Source organism: Lithobates pipiens, unplaced genomic scaffold (assembly GCF_037356315.1).
Source record: "Lithobates pipiens isolate NorthernLeopardFrog02 unplaced genomic scaffold, aLitPip1_a1.2 Scaffold_19, whole genome shotgun sequence".
In the NCBI taxonomy this organism is placed as follows: Eukaryota; Metazoa; Chordata; class Amphibia; order Anura; family Ranidae; genus Lithobates; species Lithobates pipiens.
The window spans coordinates 389,260,374-389,281,454 of NW_027507764.1; the positions used below are offsets into that span (position 1 = coordinate 389,260,374).

Sequence of the window (21,081 nt, forward strand, 5' to 3'; positions counted from 1 at the left end):
TGCTAATGAGACACTCTGATGTAAGGGGGCGCTGATGGGACACTCTGATGTAAGGGGGCGCTGATGGGACACTCTGATGTAAGGGGGCGCTGATGGGACACTCTGATGTAAGGGGGCGCTGATGGGACACTCTGATGTAAGGGGCGCTGATGGGACACTCTGATGTAAGGGGTCGCTGATGGGACACTCTGATGTAAGGGGGCGCTGATGGGACACTCTGATGTAAGGGGGCGCTGTTGGGACACTCTGTTGTAAGGGGGCACTGATGGGACACTCTGATGTAAGGGGGCGCTGATGGGACACTCTTATGTAAGGGGGCTGCTGATGGGACACTCTGATGTAAGGGGGCTGCTGATGAGACACTCTGATGTAAGGGAGTGCTGATGAGACACTCTGATGTAAGGGGGTGCTGATGAGACACTCTGATATAAGGGGGCTGCTGATGAGACACTCTGATGTAAGGGGGTGCTGATGGGACACTCTGATGTAAGGGGTGCTGATGGGACACTCTGATGTAAGGGGTGCTGATGGGACACTCTGATGTAAGGGGTGCTGATGGGACACTCTGATGTAAGGGGGCTGCTCAGGGGACACTCAAAATGTAAGTGGGCCGGTCTGGATGAAGTCCAGGGCCAAATTTCTTTCCCAGTCCAGCCCTGGGCATATATATATATATATATATATATATATATATATATATATATATATATATATATATAAGAGATCGTGAGCGAGAGAGAGAGAGAATCCTTTCCAGCCGCTGGCAACAGGATTTAAAGTGTGAAGCCTCTACTGTTGTATTACAGCCATGCTGTTAATATGGGCTTTTCTCAGTAGGTCTAACATACAACAGGAAAGACTGGACGGAATAAACCATGCCAACTGCATCCAAATCCTTTTTTTTAATAAAAAAATGTACTTTACAGGGTATGCAATGGAATCAGAATGGTAAAGAAGAAATATGATTTTGAATTTTATGCAAAGGTTTACCCACTTATGGACCGCCCCACATACATATACTGCAGCAGGGCGGCCCTTTAGCCCAAAATCACATACCTGTATGTGACTTTTTGTTCTGGTTCTGGGGCGTACGCATCGCCGGCGACCCACTCTAGCTGTGATTGGACAGAACAGGAGCCAATCAGCGGGTCTTGCGGACCTGATGTCCACTGGGAACCGCCGATCATTCCCGAGTCAAACAGAATGGCCCTCTACCTATATAAACAAGGCAGATTGCCGTTCCGTGACAGAAGACAGAGATCTTGTATTTCTGCTAAGCAGGAACAGGGATCTGTCTTCTTAGCCCTTGTACACATGGTCGGACATTCCGACAACAAAATCCATCGGATTTTGTCCGACGGATTTTGTCTGAAACTGGTGTTGCATACACACGGTCGGACAAAGTTGTCAGAAAATCCGAACGTTCAGAACGTGATAACGTTATTTAGTTACGACGGGACTACGTTCAGGCTAGTAGCCAATAGCTTTGGTCTAGGAATTTGATCTGAGCATGCGTGGCACTTTGTCCGATCAGAATTCTCTACAAACGATCCGACAAAGTCCAATCGGATCATGTTGTCAGAAAATTTTATAGCCCAGCTCTAAAACTTTGTCGGTCTGATATTCCGATGTTAACAGTCCGATGGAGCCCACACACGGTCGGATTATCCGACAACGCGGTCCGATTGGACATTTTCCATCGGAATGTCCGACCATGTGTACAAGGGCTTATAGTACAAGCACAACCCCCCCGCAGTTAGGAAGCACTCCCAGGGAACATGTTTAATCTTTTGATTCCCCCTGATGTTAACCCCTTCCCCGCCAGTGTAGTGCAGTTACACTGCATATTAATTAGCACTGATCACTCTATTAGTGTCACTGGTCCCCAAAAAAGTGTCACTTAGTGCCCGATTTATCTGCCGCAATGTCGCAGTCCCACTATAAGTCGCTGATCACCGCCATTACTAGTAAAAAAAAAATCAATAAAAATTCCATAAATATTTCCCATAGTTTGTAGACGCTATAACCTTTGCGCACACTAATGAATACACTAATGAATATACGCTTATTGGGGTTTTTTTTTTTTTACCAAAAATTTGTAGCAGAATACATATTAGCCCAAATTGATGAAGAAATTTGATTTTTTACATTTTTTTTATTGCATGTGTTTTATAGCGGAAAGTAAAAAAGTTTTTTTTTTTCAAAAAGTATTTTTTTATTTATAGCGTTAAAAATAAAAGCTGCAGAGGTGGTCAAATACCACAAAAGGAAAGCTCTATTTGTGGGAAAAAAAGGACATGCATTTTATTTGGGTACAGCATCGCACATCTGTGCAATTGTCAGTTAAAGTATCGCAAAAAATGGCCTGGTCACAAAGAGGGGTAAACCTTTCAGAGCTGAAGTGGTTAAACAAAATTCTGGAGAGATGCATTTATCAAAATAAAAAAATCACTCAGACAGGACAGATGAAGACCTTAAATCAACTTGATTAAGATTAGTCTATTATACTAATGTAGACACTGAGAACTTAATCAGCAGGTTAAGTTAAATGTTTCTTGGTGAACACAGATCTATCATTAGTAAAAATAATTAATCAAAGTAAAATGTATATAGATTTTTTTTTTGCTACCAGAATTTTGTCATTTTATAGGACTATACAACAGATGTTGTTTAATTTTTGATTGGCCACTGGTTACCAGTCATCTCATTTGCAGTACATTGGTTTAATTGTATTGCAGATAGTATGATAGCATAAAAGGTAGCTCTTAAAATGTTTTACTCGGACAAGTAAGTTGTTTTTTTCTGCTTAGATCATTTGTGCTCTATTTTGTTTTAGGAATTGTTTATCCGTTTAACAGTTTATTTGATTTGTCTTTGATTTATGTTGTATTTTATTGAAATCTTGATCATTGCATGTATTGACATTTAGGATAATTTGATACTTTTGTTCTTGTCTTGATATTTTAAAATCTAATAGCATTGAAGATGTTCTGTATGCGGTGAATAGTATTTGGCTGTCTCATCTGTTTTAAATGTACACTAACCAAGCTATCTTTTAGTGTTAAAAAGCCTTTTTTTTTGTCAAAGTAAAGTGTGTTAACCCATCCTGGGTGCCTTGAGGTTTATTCAGGGGTGCCTTGGCACAGAGCCTAAAAATTGCCCCCAAACCGTATACAAGGCGATGGGTGGATGACACCTGCCTTTTATTTACACATAGCCACATGTTTTTATTGTACACCATTACAACCTTCTAGCTGCCAACCTCCTAATGACCAATGGCATCATCAGTTGATATGGAGGATGTCAGTTGCCTGCATATCATCCTTGTCCCCACCCCTGCCCCTTTGCCTATCTCCATCAGCTTTGGGGTCTCATTAGCTAAGTGATGGAGAAAAACTGAGAAAGAAGAGAACTATTGGAATACTAGTCAGTACCAGTTTGCACAAGTGTATTTGCTTTGGAAGAATACATCACCTCTAACGTTGGGTGTCCTACGTGTACTGATGTTGCTGCATTATGTAAATATTTTAGAATAGTTTTTACATTTTATGGGGTGCCTCCATATTATCCATAATTTTAAAGGGTGCCTTGTCTGAAAAAAGGTTAAGAAACACTATTAAGTCCAGGGCTGCTGTTAGAAACCACGGGGCCCCATACAGACAACCTGACACGGGATCCAATACAGACAACCTGACACGGGACCCCATACAGACAATGCCTCCTGAGTAATTGGTACAGATCATTTATTGTGTTAATTCAGGAAAGAAAGTAGCTGGTAAATATGACATTTATCTAACCCTTCCCCCACTCTCAATCTTGAAAGATCATATTGTGTGCTTTCAGCTGCCTGTGGGAGGAAGAGGAGGGAAGCCAGCAGCACTGCTGGGGTGGGGGGGGGGGGCAAACAGGGGGCGCCTGGTCAGCAGGGGGAAATGTATGGTGCACAGGGAGGGTGATCGGTGTGATGGAGGGGAATTACTGGAACCAATCTCATGTGTGGCTCTCTCTCTAGCAGCTGAAAGCCAACAGGAGGTAGAGGAGGAAAAGCCAGCTTTCATCTGCTGCAGAGAGAGCCATACAGGGGATTAGTTCCAGTAAGTGCCCCCCCTTCCGCACCGATCACCCTCCCTGCCCACATCTGATTCACTCTGCTGCCTGGGCCACCCCCGCTGCCCCAGGCCCCATACCGAAGGACTGGTGGTACCCCCTTATCTATGGCCTTGGTTAAGCCATCCATTTAAACAGATTCCATTTTGTAGTTTTTATATTGAAGACATGATAGTGAAATGAAACATATAGACCCTGTTCAAACCGATGCACTGTAATGTACACATTGCATCATAGAGGAACATACTGCAGGCAACATATACATTGTTTTCAATAATGCCTGTTTATACAGAGAGAATTGAGATTAAAAAATGTATTCATGTTTTTGATACCCCAACCCACTATAAGATGCCTTTAAGATCAGTTGAGGTACGTAAACACATGTTTTACATGCATTTGCATTGCATTTTGCTTCCATTTAATGGTGATAAGTCTTGCCCGACAAAATGCACAAAAAACATTTAAAGTGTTGAGCATGAAATAGACATGATTGTAGCCTTACACAGTTACTATGGGCATCAAATATTGTGTGCAATTTATATTCCTAAAAAGCCCTGTTTGTACACTTTTAAAGATGTAGACCTTTGACCACTTTGGTAATTTTTACACAATTCTAATTAGTCATGTTATGTAACACAATTGGAATTGTGGCAATTAGCAAAAGCGAGTAATGTTTTATGCCAAATAATATACATACACACATATATGTTATACACACACCACAATCCAGAAAATCAATACCACGGCATATCTGATATCTGTGTAAATCATGTTTTATTATAAAATGCTGCTTTATGATCAAATGCTGCCATCTGCTGTTCAAACCAGTACTTGCAGTTTTAATAGATTTAGCCAGCCTGACTAATGATATTGCTGCTTTTGTGAAACTTTGCACATAAAAGATAATGGTAAAAACATTTAAAGCATTTCAATGGCAATTTTTGCTTACAAAGGTTAAATGTTAAATACTATTCAGATTTCCATCCACATCAGGTAGTACATATGAAGCAGAAGTTTGCCAAACTTTGATGCTCTGTACATGTTAAAAATTCTACAACACATTCATTTTGAGGTGACCTTTGGTCAACTTTTCATGCTCTAAACCATATCAGCCTACAAGAAGCAAATGCTGAGGCAGCCTCACCATATAAAAGCAGTACAGCGCAGATATTACAACCTAATATAAATGAATAATGATAAATTAAAAATGTCCAATAAACATCAGAGGAATACAGGAATGATAGGATCGATATAAGAAGTCCCATGTGATCTATCCAGCAAATTGGGGTGACTTTTGTGATCCCCTCCACCAACGACAGGATTGGACTTTCACCTCAAATAATGGACCCCTGAATAACCAGACAGGTCTCATACAGCATTTTCCCTTCAAGGGTTAACGGATGAATTTGCTGGATAGATCACCTAACACATGGGACTTCATATATCGATCCTATCATTCCTGTATTTCTCTGATGTTTATTGGACATTTTTAATTTATCATTATTAATTTATATTAGGTTGTAATATCTGCGCTGTACTGCTTTTGTAATAGTGTTTGTCGTGGGATTTGGTAATTTGACCCTCAGTATTCTAGCTGCAGAATAAGATAGGGGATTTTGTTGTTTTATTTGTTTTTAGCGCTGGTTGATGTTATATATATATATATATATATATATATATATATATATATATATATATATATATATATATATATAGCCTTACCATATAAGCATATGTGCTCCAGTGTCGGAGTACATAATGAACATAAGTGTGCTCAGGGGTTGTGTCAGGTCACACCCTAATCACTATGTGCAATGCCAATTCCTCCCACTGCCTGGGCTTCCCCAAGTGTTGGCCTTCCTCACCCCACAGTGCTGCTGGCTTCCTCCATCTCCTCCCGGCTGCTGTGGGGGATTTTGTAGGATGGAGAGCAGGGAAAGGGGCTAGTGATTATGTAATTTTGTGGAGTCTTCCTTTTCTAAATGAACACAGTAAACACACTTGCTCAATGTGTTCATTCACAACTAAAGCATAGTAAGCTGTGTTTACCATGCTTCAGTTTGTAAATGAACAGGAAGCCGCTCAGCACAGAGAAATTCCCATTTATTTAAGGTCCAGTGCAACTTAGGCTGCAGAGAAAGACATATGCTTGAGCTTGGGGGTGCACACCTTAATGCCATGGGCTGTGCTTAACTATGATAATACGCTTAAGACAACATCATCACACTCCTTGACAATATTGTTTTTTTTTTATGTTTTCAGTGTATTTACAGGGAAAACACTGAACCATTATCCTCAGTTCCTTCCACTGAAGGAGACTCTACAACAGGAGTCTCAAACTGGTGGCCCTCCAGCTGTTGCGAAACTACAAGTCCCATTATGCCTCTGACTGTGGGAGTCATGCTTCTAACTGTTAGGCTTGCAATGCCTCATGGGATATGTAGTTTTGCAACAGCTGGAGGGCTGCTAGTTTGAGACCCCTGCTCTGCAACATGTGTCTTCAAACTATGGCCCTCCAGTTGTTCAGGAACTACAATTCCCATCATGCCTAGTCATGTCTGTGAATGTCAGAGTTTTACAATGCCTTATGGGATGTGTAGTTTCGCAACAGCTGGAGGGCCGTAGTTTAAGGATCCCTGCTCTACAACGTGTAGAAACCAAAAAGAAAATATTTCTAACTTTGGCAACATATTATATTTTTCTGCTTGTTACAGCTTATTGTACAGTCCAGTTACTGATGGACTCTATTTTAGAAGAACCAGAAATTTCTCTTGAAAATATGAACTTCTCTTTTTTTAATATAAAATGTTGGAAAAGCAATATTTACATTTGGTTTGATATCTCTGACTTTAAAACAGGTTAAAAATGACTCTAAATACTCTAATGCCGTGTACACATGGTCTGACTTTCTGGCAGAAAAAGTCAGATGGAATGATTCCATCTGATATTCCGATCGTGGGTGGGCTTCAGCAGACTTTTTTTTTTCCGGAAATTCTGACGGACCTAGAAATAGAACATGTTTTAAATCTTTCCGACGGAATCAATTTCTATCAGGAAAACCGTTTGTCTGTATGCTGTTCCGACGGACCAAAAATGGCGCAAAGACAGCTATTGGCTACTGGCTATTGAACTTTCTTTTTCTAGTCCCGTCGTATGTGTTGTACGTCACCGCGTTCTAAACGATCGGACTTTGGTGTGATCATGTGTAGGCAAGTCCATTTCAGCAGAACTCCGTTGGAAAAACCATCATTTTATTCTGACAGAAAAAAACGGTTGTGTGTACGCGGCATTAGATGACATAATCCATTACATCTTGATACTACATAGACTACTGAGAAGACACACAAGGATAACAAGTTCTGTGATTTAAAATTCTGGTTACATGTCTTGTTCCTTAGATCACATGCTGTATAATAAGGTGAATGCCATTACTCCCAGCAAATACATAACAGATAACAAGCAGCAAGTGCAACATTGTATAATATAAAATAAAACAATATATATATTATAATTTTCTAGGGTCAGGTAGTTGACCTGCAGTAATGATACACAGTGGTGACATCTCATCACACTTTTACAATCTCTTTACAAAAGATTGCTTCTATTTCTTTCAAACATTTCTACTTTGCAAGAAAAGTTTCTGATCGATTTTTTTTTTAATCATAAATTTACTACAGGTACTTATATAGCACTGTCAATTTACACAGTGCTTTACGTATATTATACATTCACATTAGTCCCTGTCCTCAAGGAGCTTACAATCTAAGGTCCCTAAATCACATTTATTTTTACACATACCTGTAATAGGGACAATTTAGACAAGAGCCAATTAACCTACCAGCCGGACCTACCCGGACGAAATCTACGCAGGCACAGGGAGACGGGCAAACTTTAGGTAGTATCATGGTTGGGATTTGAACCAATGACCCCTGTGCTGCTAGATGAATGTGGTAACCACTTCCTCCTCTTTTCTGAAAAATTAGAGATCATTCTCTATGCCTCTAAGTTTTACACTTTCTGTGGTGTTCTGTGATGTTTTCCCAACCTCAAAAAAGAAAAAAAAATACCACTGGCTACTAATAATAAATATTGTTATTTTTTCTATAAAAATGAGTATCTCTTTTTTTTCTGCATTGGCACCTCTGCCAGGTCTCCAAGTTTGGAAGTCTCCTAGGGAGGTCCACATTGCTTTGCTATGGGGTTGTTGCATCCTACCCTCAAGGGAATATGTCTTGGGATTCACCGGGAGACCAATCCTAGACCAGATAATCTGGCGCTTAAAGTGGTTCTAAAACCTTAAGGTTTTTCACCTTAAGGCATCTTAATGAAAATCTTCTGTGCTGCAAAATCCCCCCAACCCCCCTTATTCTTACTTGAGCCTGATCTGATGCAACACTGTAGACGAGACCAGTGGCCTGGGCAGATTGATCTGCTGTCAATCAAATGCTGTCCCCGAGCGAGCTCTGTGTCAATAGATGAAGACAGGGTGGCTCAGGAGCGAGCACACACAGGTGCCCCCCATGGAAACCTGCTTTCCATGGAATCACAGGAGGGGGGGTGGTAGCCTGTCGTGCCAGTGGGGGACCCCAGAAGAAGAGGATTGGGGCTTCTCTGTACAAAACCATTGCACAAAGCAGGTACGTATAGCATGTTTGTTATTTTAATAATAAAAAAAATAATAGTAATGTCGCTTAAATATACTGCATGCTGTAGCAGAGGTCCTCTGGTTGTAAAGTGCACCTATATGCAAAAAGTGAAGAGTTCTTATCTTAAAGGAATATCTATTAAAGCTAAATGTAGCTAAGCAGTTGTAGATCCAATAAGTAGGTTAGCAAGAGAAACAAATGAAAGCTGAGGGGAACCCAGAAGGTTGACACTCCTGAAAGTGTAATTTTCCCAGTGGAATACAGGTCTTACCTTACATTGGGCAATGAAGGGCAATATATTATTGATTAGTTATCCAATAGGCCAGCCATATTTGTCCTTTACATTTGCATGATCCACGTCTTGCTCCTAGCAGTACAACACAACCACTGTGCTTCTTTTCTCCCTTATTGCATTGGTCAGGGTCAAGAATAACCTGACAGAAAAAAAAAAGATCCTTTTATAAGATTAAATACAAATGTCAATAGGTACGAATTGCTAACCATATTCCCCAATAGATGGTCACTAGAGGTAGTATTTACAAATCCGTATGTGAAATAATATAAACTCTTGTCAAAATTGCTTTCAGGTAAATGTTATAATAATACTTTTTGAAAATAATATTATTCTTGGTAAATGGTAATAAGGAAAATGTCTCAATTTATGTCTAGGAACTTATTCTTTATATATAGCAAAATGTTTCTTGGAATTGACGTTGCCAGTTGAATGCAAAAGCATAAACATTTTGTAAAAACGCTATATATGAGCCATTTTATTGTTGGTATAGAAAACAGAATGCCCTCCAAAATTAAAAAAAATGAAATGCTGTTTCTATTTTTTGTTTTCTAGCCCCATGTGAAGCAAATTCATTTTTTTGTCATAGTAATATGTGCATTAATAATACATTGGTCTGCAATGGAATTCAGAATTGTGTGTACCCTTGGGATGAAAACCACTGCAAAGGTAATAAAAATAAACTAAATTAATTGCACAAAACAATTTACATATACTATATATGATTATTAATCATTCTCTTGTTTCAATTGTGATATATATTTTCAGAGATTGTGAGACATACCTTGAACTTTCATACACGTTTTAATTAACAACATAGCTGTAGATTTATTTTTTTATTTTTATTTTTTATAATAAGCTTTATTACATGCTAATATTATAACTGTAAATTATAGGTGTAAAGAAGACACAATAAAACAATATGGTCATTCCTGTCATTCATTTATGCTGCTAATGCAGGTACTCTACTAGTTAACAAAATAATGCTTTGATAGTAAATTATTATTTTGTTACTTAGTAGAGTATGTATTATTACAGTATGTACTTAGTACTTTTATTGTGCGTCCCCCCTTCCCCCCTGACTGAGATCTGGGTGTCAGCACAGTTTTATGTACATGATAATTAGGAAGAATCATTATATATGCAAAATTTATTTCTTAATGTTTTTCAAACTTTTCGCTCTTCTTTTGTTTATAGCGCAAAAAAAAAAAAAACCTGCAAGGATTAAATAAAAAATACCACCAAAAGAAAGCTCTATGTGTGGGGAAAAAAATATAAAAATGTAATTTGGGTACAGTGTTGCATGACCACGTAATTGTTATTCAAAATGCAACAGCGCTGAAAACTGAAAATTGGCCTGGGCAGGAAGGGGGTGAAAATGCCCTGTATTGAAGTGGTTAAGACAGTTTCAAGTTTTTACACTAGTTCCTTTTTAATAGACACTTGAAGTGGTTGTAAACCCCATTCATGAAATCTGACCTGTGTACATACTATATATCTGTAGTGACAAAAAAAGAAAAAAAAAAAAAAAAAGTTTGTTGGGACTTTAAATGAGGTATACAGGGGCCGTTCACCCCTCCTCCATCCCGGTTCAATATATAAAAAAATAGAAGAACATAGATAGCGGGACTTTTCCATGAAGCACACGGGAGCAATGAAGCAGATTAGATAAAAGTAGTTTTTAATTATTCGAATTGTTTATGAAATATTTGTATCAATTGTTTCCATACATTTTACTATATATTAATATTTTTATATTTTTTGCACATATACAATTCTTAAAAATTATTATTCCACATTGATTACAATTTCCAACAAGAAGTTGATATTTCTATTACAAGATACAAACAGTAATTGAGACATGATTTAATAGAATAGAATTTATGACTCTACAGATGTCACAGAGGGGCCATAAAAAAACAAAAAACATGAAAATAAAAAAGGAACAAATAGCGAAGAACAAATAAAGAAGGAACGGGGATCAGAGGAATTCATACGTATATACACGCGGTTGTTGTTAGCTCTACGCGTTTCAAGGCCTTATAGCCTATCATCAGGAGCAAAACCGTGGTAGGGATCTATAGAAAAAAAAGGATATTAAAAAGGAAACGAATAATGTTTTACTATAACAAATTGTTAAAAAGGGCCAACCACGGACAGGGGAAAATACCCCTGAACTTAGTTAGCCCTGTTACTTACATGAGGGTCCTTGCAGTGGTGGCACAGACAGTGAGATCCCCAGACCAACCAAACAATGCCCCGTCCGGGAGCTGAGGGGACGTAGTGCAGCAGGCGGCAACCCAAACCGGACAACACCTCATGTGAATGGAGATGTGTACTAACGATATGATGAGTGAAAACACCCCTATATTGAAGAGCTAAGTGAAAAAACAAGAAACAAAAATGCTAAATATAATAAAATAAAAGTGTGAAAAATTGGGCAGGGTTGAGAAAACAACAGAGGAAGGGGGAAGGTGATCAGTATATAAAGTGAAAGTAAAAAATAAAAAACAATTACCAAAATGACCGCAATTGAGGGCAGAGTGCCTCTGTGCATCTATGGTGACTGATATGGCCGATGTGATCAGTGCTAAGTGTTTGGTGCGAATGAGGAAGGGGCCCATATAAGCACCGCCGCCACCGCAACCACGCCCCCAACGTCACGCGTCAGACCAATTGGGGGACGGAACAAACCATTCCCCGGTGGGTCAGAAGGTAGTAAACACACTACCGGTCATGTGGCGTCAAGAGGCCAAACAGCCGGTGTGACATGCGTGACGTCGACGCGCAGTGAGGAAACCCCTCACCCGCCCAGCGTCAGAGTAGGGCGGGGGGAGGATCCACAGTGCGCGTCGCAGCTCCCGAACGGAACACACGAGGCAAGGTCCAGCGAGAGACACAGCCAGAACCAACACTGCACACATGCAAGCAATGCTAAAAAAAGGGGGCTTAAAATAATTAAGAAAAAAAGGGAAAGAAAAATCAAAAAATCCAATTTACATTATTAGAAAAAATAAAATAAAGAAATTTCATAAAGACAACTATAAGAAAAAAGCGTTTGATAATTATTATTAGTGCAATCCGTGTGCCTCCATCCCTTATTTTTATTATAAAGACAAAAAAAGAAAAAAAAAAAAAAAAGTTTGTTGGGACTTTAAATGAGGTATACAGGGGTCGTTCACCCCTCCTCCATCCCGGTTCAATATATAAAAAAATAGAAGAACATAGATAGCGGGACTTTTCCATGAAGCACACGGGAGCAATGAAGCAGATTAGATAAAAGTAGTTTTTAATTATTCGAATTGTTTATGAAATATTTGTATCAATTGTTTCCATACATTTTACTATATATTAATATTTTTATATTTTTTGCACATATACAATTCTTAAAAATTATTATTCCACATTGATTACAATTTCCAACAAGAAGTTGATATTTCTATTACAAGATACAAACAGTAATTGAGACATGATTCAATAGAATAGAATTTATGACTCTACAGATGTCACAGAGGGGCCACATCTGTAGAGTCATAAATTCTATTCTATTAAATCATGTCTCAATTACTGTTTGTATCTTGTAATAGAAATATCAACTTCTTGTTGGAAATTGTAATCAATGTGGAATAATAATTTTTAAGAATTGTATATGTGCAAAAAATATAAAAATATTAATATATAGTAAAATGTATGGAAACAATTGATACAAATATTTCATAAACAATTCGAATAATTAAAAACTACTTTTATCTAATCTGCTTCATTGCTCCCGTGTGCTTCATGGAAAAGTCCCGCTATCTATGTTCTTCTATTTTTTTATATATATCTGTAGTGTTTACTTATCTCTCTCCAAAGCTCTAAGTCCCATGTCTTTCTGCTGCGCTGTTCCTCTGTTAGCAGCATGATAACTTCTGACAAGTTCTCTGACACAGGAGATAAAAGCAGCTAGAAATTTGTGTCGGGAGGAAGCTTAGAGATAGATAAGTAGAGAGCTTGTCTATTCAGAGTACAGTCTACAAGTTTCTTTGTTCCTCTGCATATGTGGTGGGGGGGGGGAGGGGTATGTGCCTTTCCTCCAATCAGCTCTCGCACACAGTGTATGCCCATTCTCCCCTCCCTATGCTGAAATAGGAAGAAAAATTTGTAACACGATGTGCACTTTCTAAAAGAGTATATAAAGCTGAAGACAGCAGAACTACATGTAAAATGTATGTAGAGAGATTTGTTTCATCTCTGTGTATCATCTGAGGCTGTTCACTTCACTAGGTATAGGAGAGGGTTTACATCCATTTAATGTAATTAATTTTATTTAAATATATATACAAATGTATTATAATGAGAAATTTATATATATTGATGTATATTAGTTAAATGAATGAGAAACATAAATACCACACTGAAAACCTTTCCTTCCATTAATTGCTAGTAGAGTTTCATGGAATTCAAACTGTTGGACTTTACCCTGTTGGACTTTACCTTTTTTTGTGACATTTACATTGAATGGGCAATGGATAATCTTGTAAAACAACTCCCATCCACTGATACTCACTTTACCTGTACCTCCCCCAACACATTACTCATTTGAAGCCAGTAGGACAAACTCTGTGTGAACTTCATGTCATATGGTATCAGACTAATTTACATGCAGGGCACTTGACGCATGGATTCCAATGTTTCTCTTTTTCTTTTAGAAGCACATAATTAAAGCCTGAGACTTTAATTGGCTTCAAAAAAGGATGAGCTTGGGGCGCAGAGTGCTGCACCCTGAGCCCACCCACTTGTGTGACAATAGCGCATTAATATTCGCTATTGTCTTCCTGATTTGTGCTCACGGCCAATCAGGAAGTGTGTCCAGAGACCCGTCACCTGGTTGGTTGAGAGTAGAAGGGATCCTATTGGACGCCTAGGAGGAGGAGGGAGGAGACGCATGGAGGTAGCCTCCGTGATGCTGAGGAGGTGGAGACGCAGGGGAAGCCGTCGCCTGGAGGAAGCACTGTTCACGACCTAGATGGGGTAAGTACGGGGCTGGTGACCAACTGGTGCATTGTTTGCTGCCCCCCTCAAAATATATACCACCTGCTTCCACTGGTATCAAACTTTACAGGGTTAATTGCATCATCCCATAATAACTTGCTGCCAAATCACGTACATATACATAATTGGCTTCAAGTGGTTATACCGGGTTTATGGTTGCAGCTGTATGCCATAGCCCCATTTTTTTTTACGTGGCAATGCTCTTTCATCTAAAAGCAATATTAGCAGATGATTAGCCGCTTGGTTTCTTTTAGAGGTGGTAGGAGGGGAAATCCCCCTACCACCCACTGCTGCCTTTTTGAGCTACCCTGTGAAATTAGGGAGGCCAGTATCCAATCTGGCAGTGCTGCTGGGTTACCATAGAGCTGGCCGAGGAGCGGAAGCTTCCCGGCCAGCTCTATGGTCTAGGAGACAGCAAGTGATGTCTTTACCTCACTTCTGATTAGGGTAGATGTAAACACTGCCACTGTTTTTTGGAACGCGTGAGATCAATGTTTTTTTTTTATATATCATGCTTTCCAGGGTAGAGATTTGGGGTCTCTACTTTCAAAATATTTTATTTTATAGTAAAGGCACTTACATACGTATATCAGTACATAAACAAACTGCAGCAGGGAGGGCCTGCTGTCACAATGTAAGTAATGAAAACAGGAGACATTAGTGAAAGACAGACAATATCAAAAGGGTACAGTCGGCATGCCCTTCCTCATCGAGGGGCTACATGAAAAAGAGGTAAACGGAGGGTGACCCCCCCGGGAGAGCCCACCAAATAGAACTATTAGGGGTAGCTCCCAGGAGCCCCCATCCCGACACCCCTAATAGGGAACTTGCTGTGCCAGGATGGGGGAGTATCCTGCCAGGCCCCCCCCTCTCAGAGGGATAAAGCAGTTGGAGGACCGTCCGCAGTGGGTACCGCAACATTAAATTGGACTGTATGGTGAACCTGTCAATTACAGCTCTGTTGAGCAAACCAAAAACTTAGAACGACTAGAAGGACAGAGAAAAGAAAAGAGGAGGAGAAGAGGAGAACAGAGGGGTAAGGGGAGGTAAGCTATGTCCTGAAAGGGTGGGAGGTTATAGCGGGGGAATGTTTCGCATTCAATGTAAGAGAGGGCGCTTTAGGGGTGAGGTCTGGTCACTAGGGGAGAGCCTGGGGGTACCCCAGGCAGCAGAGAGATTCCCATGTAACGGGCCCAAGGGTCCCAAACCTTTCGGAATTTAGGTGTGGTGTCTGACAGAATACCTGACAGTTTTTCTTGGGACATTATCCACGATATCTTCCTCTTAACTGCGAGGAAGGAGGGTTTGGGTTGCTTCCATGCGGAGGCAATCGCAATTGTGGCTCCTAATAGGATAAAATAAGTTAGTTTCTGAATGTTACCAGACATCAAAGGAACCGGGGTATTGAGTAACGCAACCTCTGGAGTTCTCGGAACCCGGCAGCCTGTGACTAAGTAAATCAAGTTGAAGATTTTAGTCCAGAACGAACGAAGTCTAGGGCATTCCCACCAGATGTGGATCATGGAGCCACGAAGTTGGCACCCCCTGAAACATAAGGGGTTAGCCGTGGGATATATTTTGGCTAGCCTGACTGGAGTGAGGTACCACCTGGTTATCAATTTGATGCTAGCCTCCATTAGTGAGGTGTTCTGGATCCCACGAAAGGATCTGGCTAGGGCCAGCTGCCAGGTTTCGAGACTGCCAGAGGTCTGGAGATCAGATTCCCAGGCCGTCATATAGGGGGATTTGCCCGTTGGGGAAGTGAGAGCCGCGTAGATCACTGAAATACCACCCCTCTGCTCCCCGATCCTACCACACCAGGCTTCATATTCAGTAAAGGAAGGAGGAAGGGGTTTGTTTTTCCAAAGTGAGTTCAAGAAGTGAGATATTTGTTGGAAGCGGAACCTCTCTGTGTCTGGTAGCTCTAAGTGTTCGATACAATAAGCTAGGGAAATCGGACCCCTGGAATTGAAAAAGTGACCTATCCGGTATAGTCCCTTGTCCAACCACCATCTGAAGGCCTCAATGTTCAGACCAGGGGGGAAGTCATGATTACGGAACATGTGAGCAAGGGGTCTTAAAGTGGAGACTAGGGAAGGCTCTTTGCGAAGACCGTCCCATAGGGCGCAGGAGTGAGATAGGGATGGGGACATGATGGGCGGCCTGGCTTTGGGCGGGCACCATAATAGAAAATCTAGTGTAAAGGAGGGTACCGAACAGCGTTCTATGGACTGCCAATCCGGTTTCTCATATTTGGAGTAGATCGAGGAGAGTTGGGCTAGGCGAGCTGCAAGGTAGTATTTGTGGAGGTTAGGCAGACCCAACCCCCCCCTGCGTCTGTGCAGGAAGAGCGTGTTTTGCGGTAGACGGTATCCCTTATTACCCCAGATATATTTCAGTATTTTGCTTTGCAGAGAGCAAAGGTGGTCCTTCCGAACTGGTATTGGCAGGGCTCGAAAATAGTAGAGGATTTTGGGGAGAAGGGTCATTTTTATGGAGTTAATCCGGCCAAGCCAGGATAGTTCGTGTTTAGACCATGAGGAGAGATCAGTTTCCAGCTGTCTGTATAATTTGGGGTAATTGTGGGCATACAACATCTCTATTTTAGGTGTAAGGGAGATACCCAAGTATTGGATGGCAGTGTCACTCCATTGGAACGGAAAGGATTGTTTGAGTGAGAGGACTTGGTGGGTGGGGAGAGAAATATTCAACGCCACAGACTTGGAGTAATTAACCCTCAAGCCTGAGACCTTGGCAAAGTCGTCCAATACCCGGGATAAGTTGGGCAGGGTTGTGAGGGGGGAAGTGAGGAACAACAGTATGTCGTCCGCGAAGAGTCCACATTTGTGCGTTTGACTACCGCATTGGACACCTCCAATGTCCATATTGTGGCGGACTGCGATCGCCAGTGTTTCAATGGCTATTGCAAATATGAGGGGGGACAGGGGGCACCCCTGTCTGGTCCCCCTGGTGATGGGAATTGGCTCAGAGAGGTATCCCTGCATTCGAATTTGGGCCCTCGGCTGGGAGTATAAGGCCCGTAATAAGCCCAGGAAGCGAGCCCCAAATCCCCACCTGTCAAAGAGCTGGAAGATGTACTGCCATGAGACCGAGTCGAAAGCCTTCTGAATATCTAAGGAAAGGAGGAAGCCAGATTGTCCGGGTCCCCCTTCCCAATTAGACTGCAAAATGGAGATAATATCAATCGCCCTCCGAATTTGATCAGGTCCCTGTCTGCCGGGGATAAAACCAACTTGGTCCTTGTGGACGTAGCGTCCGATAAAGGAGGCTAACCTATTGGCCATAACTTTCGTGAGAATTTTGAGATCATTATTAATAAGGGAAATCGGTCTGTAGTTGCTGACATCTTCCAAGTTCTTGCCAGGTTTGGGGATGACCGTGATATACGCCGTGTTAAGGTGGGGATCCAGGGGGTCTCCATTAGCTTTATGATTACCGAGATTGGCCAGGTGAGGGGCTAGCGTGTTGGCAAAGGCTTTATAGTAAGGGATCGAAAGACCGTCGGGTCCAGGGGCGGAGCTTTTTTTAAGAGCCTTTATGACTTCCAGTATCTCCTCTGCCTGGAAGGGGGCTTCCATAACTTGTTTGTGAACGTCCGATAAGGCAGGGATGGGAAGTCCCTCCAAAAACTTTGGAAGGAGGTTCTCTTTGGGAGGTGGGGGGCTACTGTAGAGAGAGGTGTAAAAGTTCTGAAAGGCATTCAGAACTGTGACCGGATTAGACGTGGGCGGGAGTCCTGCGCTTCTGATCCGAGGGAGGGTGCTCAGCTTGGTTCTAGGGGAGAGTCTATTAGCCAGGAGTGTGCCTATTTTGTCCGCCTGTGAGTAAAATTTGTGGCCAGACCACCTAACCGATTTTTCAGCTTTCGTGGTGAGGGCGAGATTGAGTTCTAAGCGAGTCTTGTCTAGTATGGAGGTGGGGGTGCGGAGGGGGTCCTTTTTGTGAAGAGCTCTGAGTTTAGAGTATTCCTCTTCTAGCTTCAGGATGGTTGATTGCCTTTCCCGTTTTATTTGAGAACCTAATTGCATGAGTTTTCCCCTAATATATGCTTTGTGCGCCGCCCACAGGGTTTCGGGGGAGACATCAGGAGTCGCATTAATAGAGAAATATTCCTGCAATGCTTTGTCGAGATCCATAACTCGTGATGGCTCCGAAAGGAGGGATTCATTTAACCTCCAATGCCTAGGGTGTCTCCCACTCGAACCCCCCAGGGCCGTCACAATTACCAGTGAGTGATCCGAGATCACTGTGTCAGTGATGGAGGCTTTGAGCATCCTGGGAAGGAGCGAGGAGGGGACAAGTATGTGGTCTATGCGTGCATATGATTGGTGAGGCGCTGAGAAGTGAGTGTAGTCTCTCTTTGTGGGGTTTAATTCCCGCCAGACATCGGATAACCCATGAGCGTGCAGCAATTTGGCGATCCGTAAGCTTGCCTTCGTGGGCCTGGTTAAGCGGGAACGTGAGGGGGAGGATTTATCAAGTCCTTGATCAAAGGCGACGTTAGAGTCCCCTCCGACAATAACCGTTCCCTCTAAAAGAGGTGCTAAGGTGCGCAGCAGGGATTCGAAGAATTTGGCCTGACCCGTGTTCGGGGCGTAGTAGGAGACCAAGGAGTAAAGTTGGTCCCCCACAGTGCCCTTTACAAGTAAATACCTGCCCTCCGGATCCGCTTTTTCAAAACTTTTATTGAATTTGCATGTTTTGGCAATCAAAATGGCCACCCCCCTGGTCTTGGATTCCGCGTTGGCTAAGAAGAACTGAGGGAAGTGGGCATGTAGGAACTTGGGACTATACCGGATAGGAAGGTGGGTTTCCTGAAGTAGAATTATATCTAGTTTCAGGGATTTGTAGTAATCAAGGGCTTTTCTCCGTTTGATGGGGGAATTAAGACCCTGAATGTTATGGGAGGCTATCTTAAGCCTAGCAGCCTGTGGATCAGCCATGGAGCAGAGGGGGAGCCCAGCATCTGAAAGCGACCTCACTTACCCAATCCATAGCGGGGTTCTCGGTAAGGGCATTGGGAACGGTGGCCCGAGGTTGTCTCCCAGGATACCATGCCGACTGGGTTGGCTCAGCCCAACCTGAGGAGAAAAAAAATAGTGTCATGTAAACATTCAACGGGGGTAGCTTACCATCAAGGGGGGAGAGAGGGGGAGAAAGGGCAAGGAAAGAAAGGGTTCCTGAGAAGAGAAAGAGGAGATCAGGGCAGGAGACACCCCCCGAAATCCCAAGAAAAAACAATGTAGACAACCGACCCATAAGGTCAGAAGTCCCGACCCTCAGACGCCTGGGATAGGCCGAGGGAGGGAGAGTTACACATGTGGTCCCTCGCGGAACTGGGGACCCCTAGTCGGGTAACTACCCGAGCTGTGAAATCAACTTTAAATAGCAATAACATATAAGCAGCAATATACAAAAAAAGAATTTTTCTTGAGGCACGGCTAAACATAATGACTAGAAGACACTGGGGCTAAACAATGAATGCTGTTCTTTAGGCAGAAGGTAGGATGGTATATCCAGGGGGGGTGCTGTGGAATGCAGCCCCCTGGGAAATCCTCAAAGCAACCTTAGGGCCCATTTCGAGGGGATGTACAAAAATATGAGGGGTTACGGGCAGTCCAGTAGATGGACGAAGTACTGCGTAGCGTCCCGGAATATTGGAGGCAATGGGGAGAAGGGTAGCACAAGGGTAGCACAAGTCCTAGGCAAGGGGAGGGCAAAAAGGGTTGGAGGGCCAAACTTTCAATGTTTGGGGAGCAGTCCTCCGGCCCTCTCCAGGACCTTGGACGGTCAGTCACAGAATGGAGAGTCTGAAAATGGGACTGGAAGTTGCTCAGGTGGGTGCATTATCCTTGACCTTCTTGGCTCTTCCGGAGGTCCACAACGGGGATTGTGGGCTGTTAGGAGTGGGTCGTTTGTTGGATCCTTGGCTAGGGTTAGAAGTGTCCATGTCAGCTTCTTGAGAAATGATTTTCAGCCTGGTGAGGAGCTTTTCCCCCTCGGGGAAAGTGGAGAAGGCAAAGGACTTCCCTTTGTCCGTGAACCTGACCGCAAATGGGAATGCCCATTTGTATTTTATGTCTTTTTGTGACATTGCAAGCAAGAGGGGTTTTAGAGCTCTCCGTCTCTGTATAGTGGAGGGGGAGAGGTCCGCAAAGATCTGAACCTGGTGACCCTGGTAATTGACGTGTTGCAGGGATCTGGCTCTCTTCATAACTTCTTCTTTCACCGAGAAGTGATGTGGCTTGGCCAGAACATCTCGCGGGGTGCCATCCTTCCTAGGGGGGCCGAGGGTTCTATGGACCCGGTCAAGTTCCAGCTTAGTAGCTGGGATGTCAGGGATTAGCTGTTGAATGAGGTCTTGCACCGCCCTGGACACATCAGTTATTGATTCTGGAAGCCCGCGAATTCTGACGTTATATCTGCGTGACCTATTTTCGAGGTCATCTATACGGGCCATGGCTATGTCCAATTGCTCCTGTACTGAGTAAATGTGCCTGGAGTTTTGGATGGATCTGGCTATGGTATCCTCCATTTTATGTTCGATCGTTTCGATCCGGGAGCCTAGGTTAATAAAATCAGCTTTCAATTCCCCCGTGATTTGCAAGGCAGTTTGGGAGAGGCCCCTCTCTAATAGTTCAGAGAATTTGCCAAACAGGGCATCCATGTGGGAGACTGGGTCTGCATGAGCAGCCTCGTGGGGGGCCATGGCGGCCTGGGTAACCCTGTAGGTCCCCGCTGGGGAGGGGGAGAACTCCTGGATGGTGCGTTCCAGCAGAGAGACCGTGGAGGCCGGGGACGGTGTGGCTTCCTTGGGGAGACCCCTGGGGTTGCCTGGGGTGGCGTGGAGAGGAGGAAAGTCTGTATCTGACCTGAAATCCACTGTGCCTGCGGATCTGTGATCCTGAGACAGGAGCTGTGCTGCGGTGGCCATCTTGGATTTCTCCCTCACGTCCAATGAAGCGAACAGCGGGCCCAGAT

General features: G+C 42.6%; 1 protein-coding gene across 2 annotated transcripts in view; it reads left to right on the top strand.

Annotated features, from left to right (window-relative positions):
• Positions 1-21,081, top strand: part of NETO1 (neuropilin and tolloid like 1) — a 270,444-nt gene that overhangs the window by 206,997 nt on the left and 42,366 nt on the right. For both annotated transcript variants that reach the window (XM_077492376.1, XM_077492375.1), the window contains exon 8: positions 9,601-9,714. In XM_077492376.1, the coding sequence (XP_077348502.1) occupies positions 9,601-9,714 (114 nt within the window). The remainder of the gene's footprint in view (positions 1-9,600; positions 9,715-21,081) is intronic.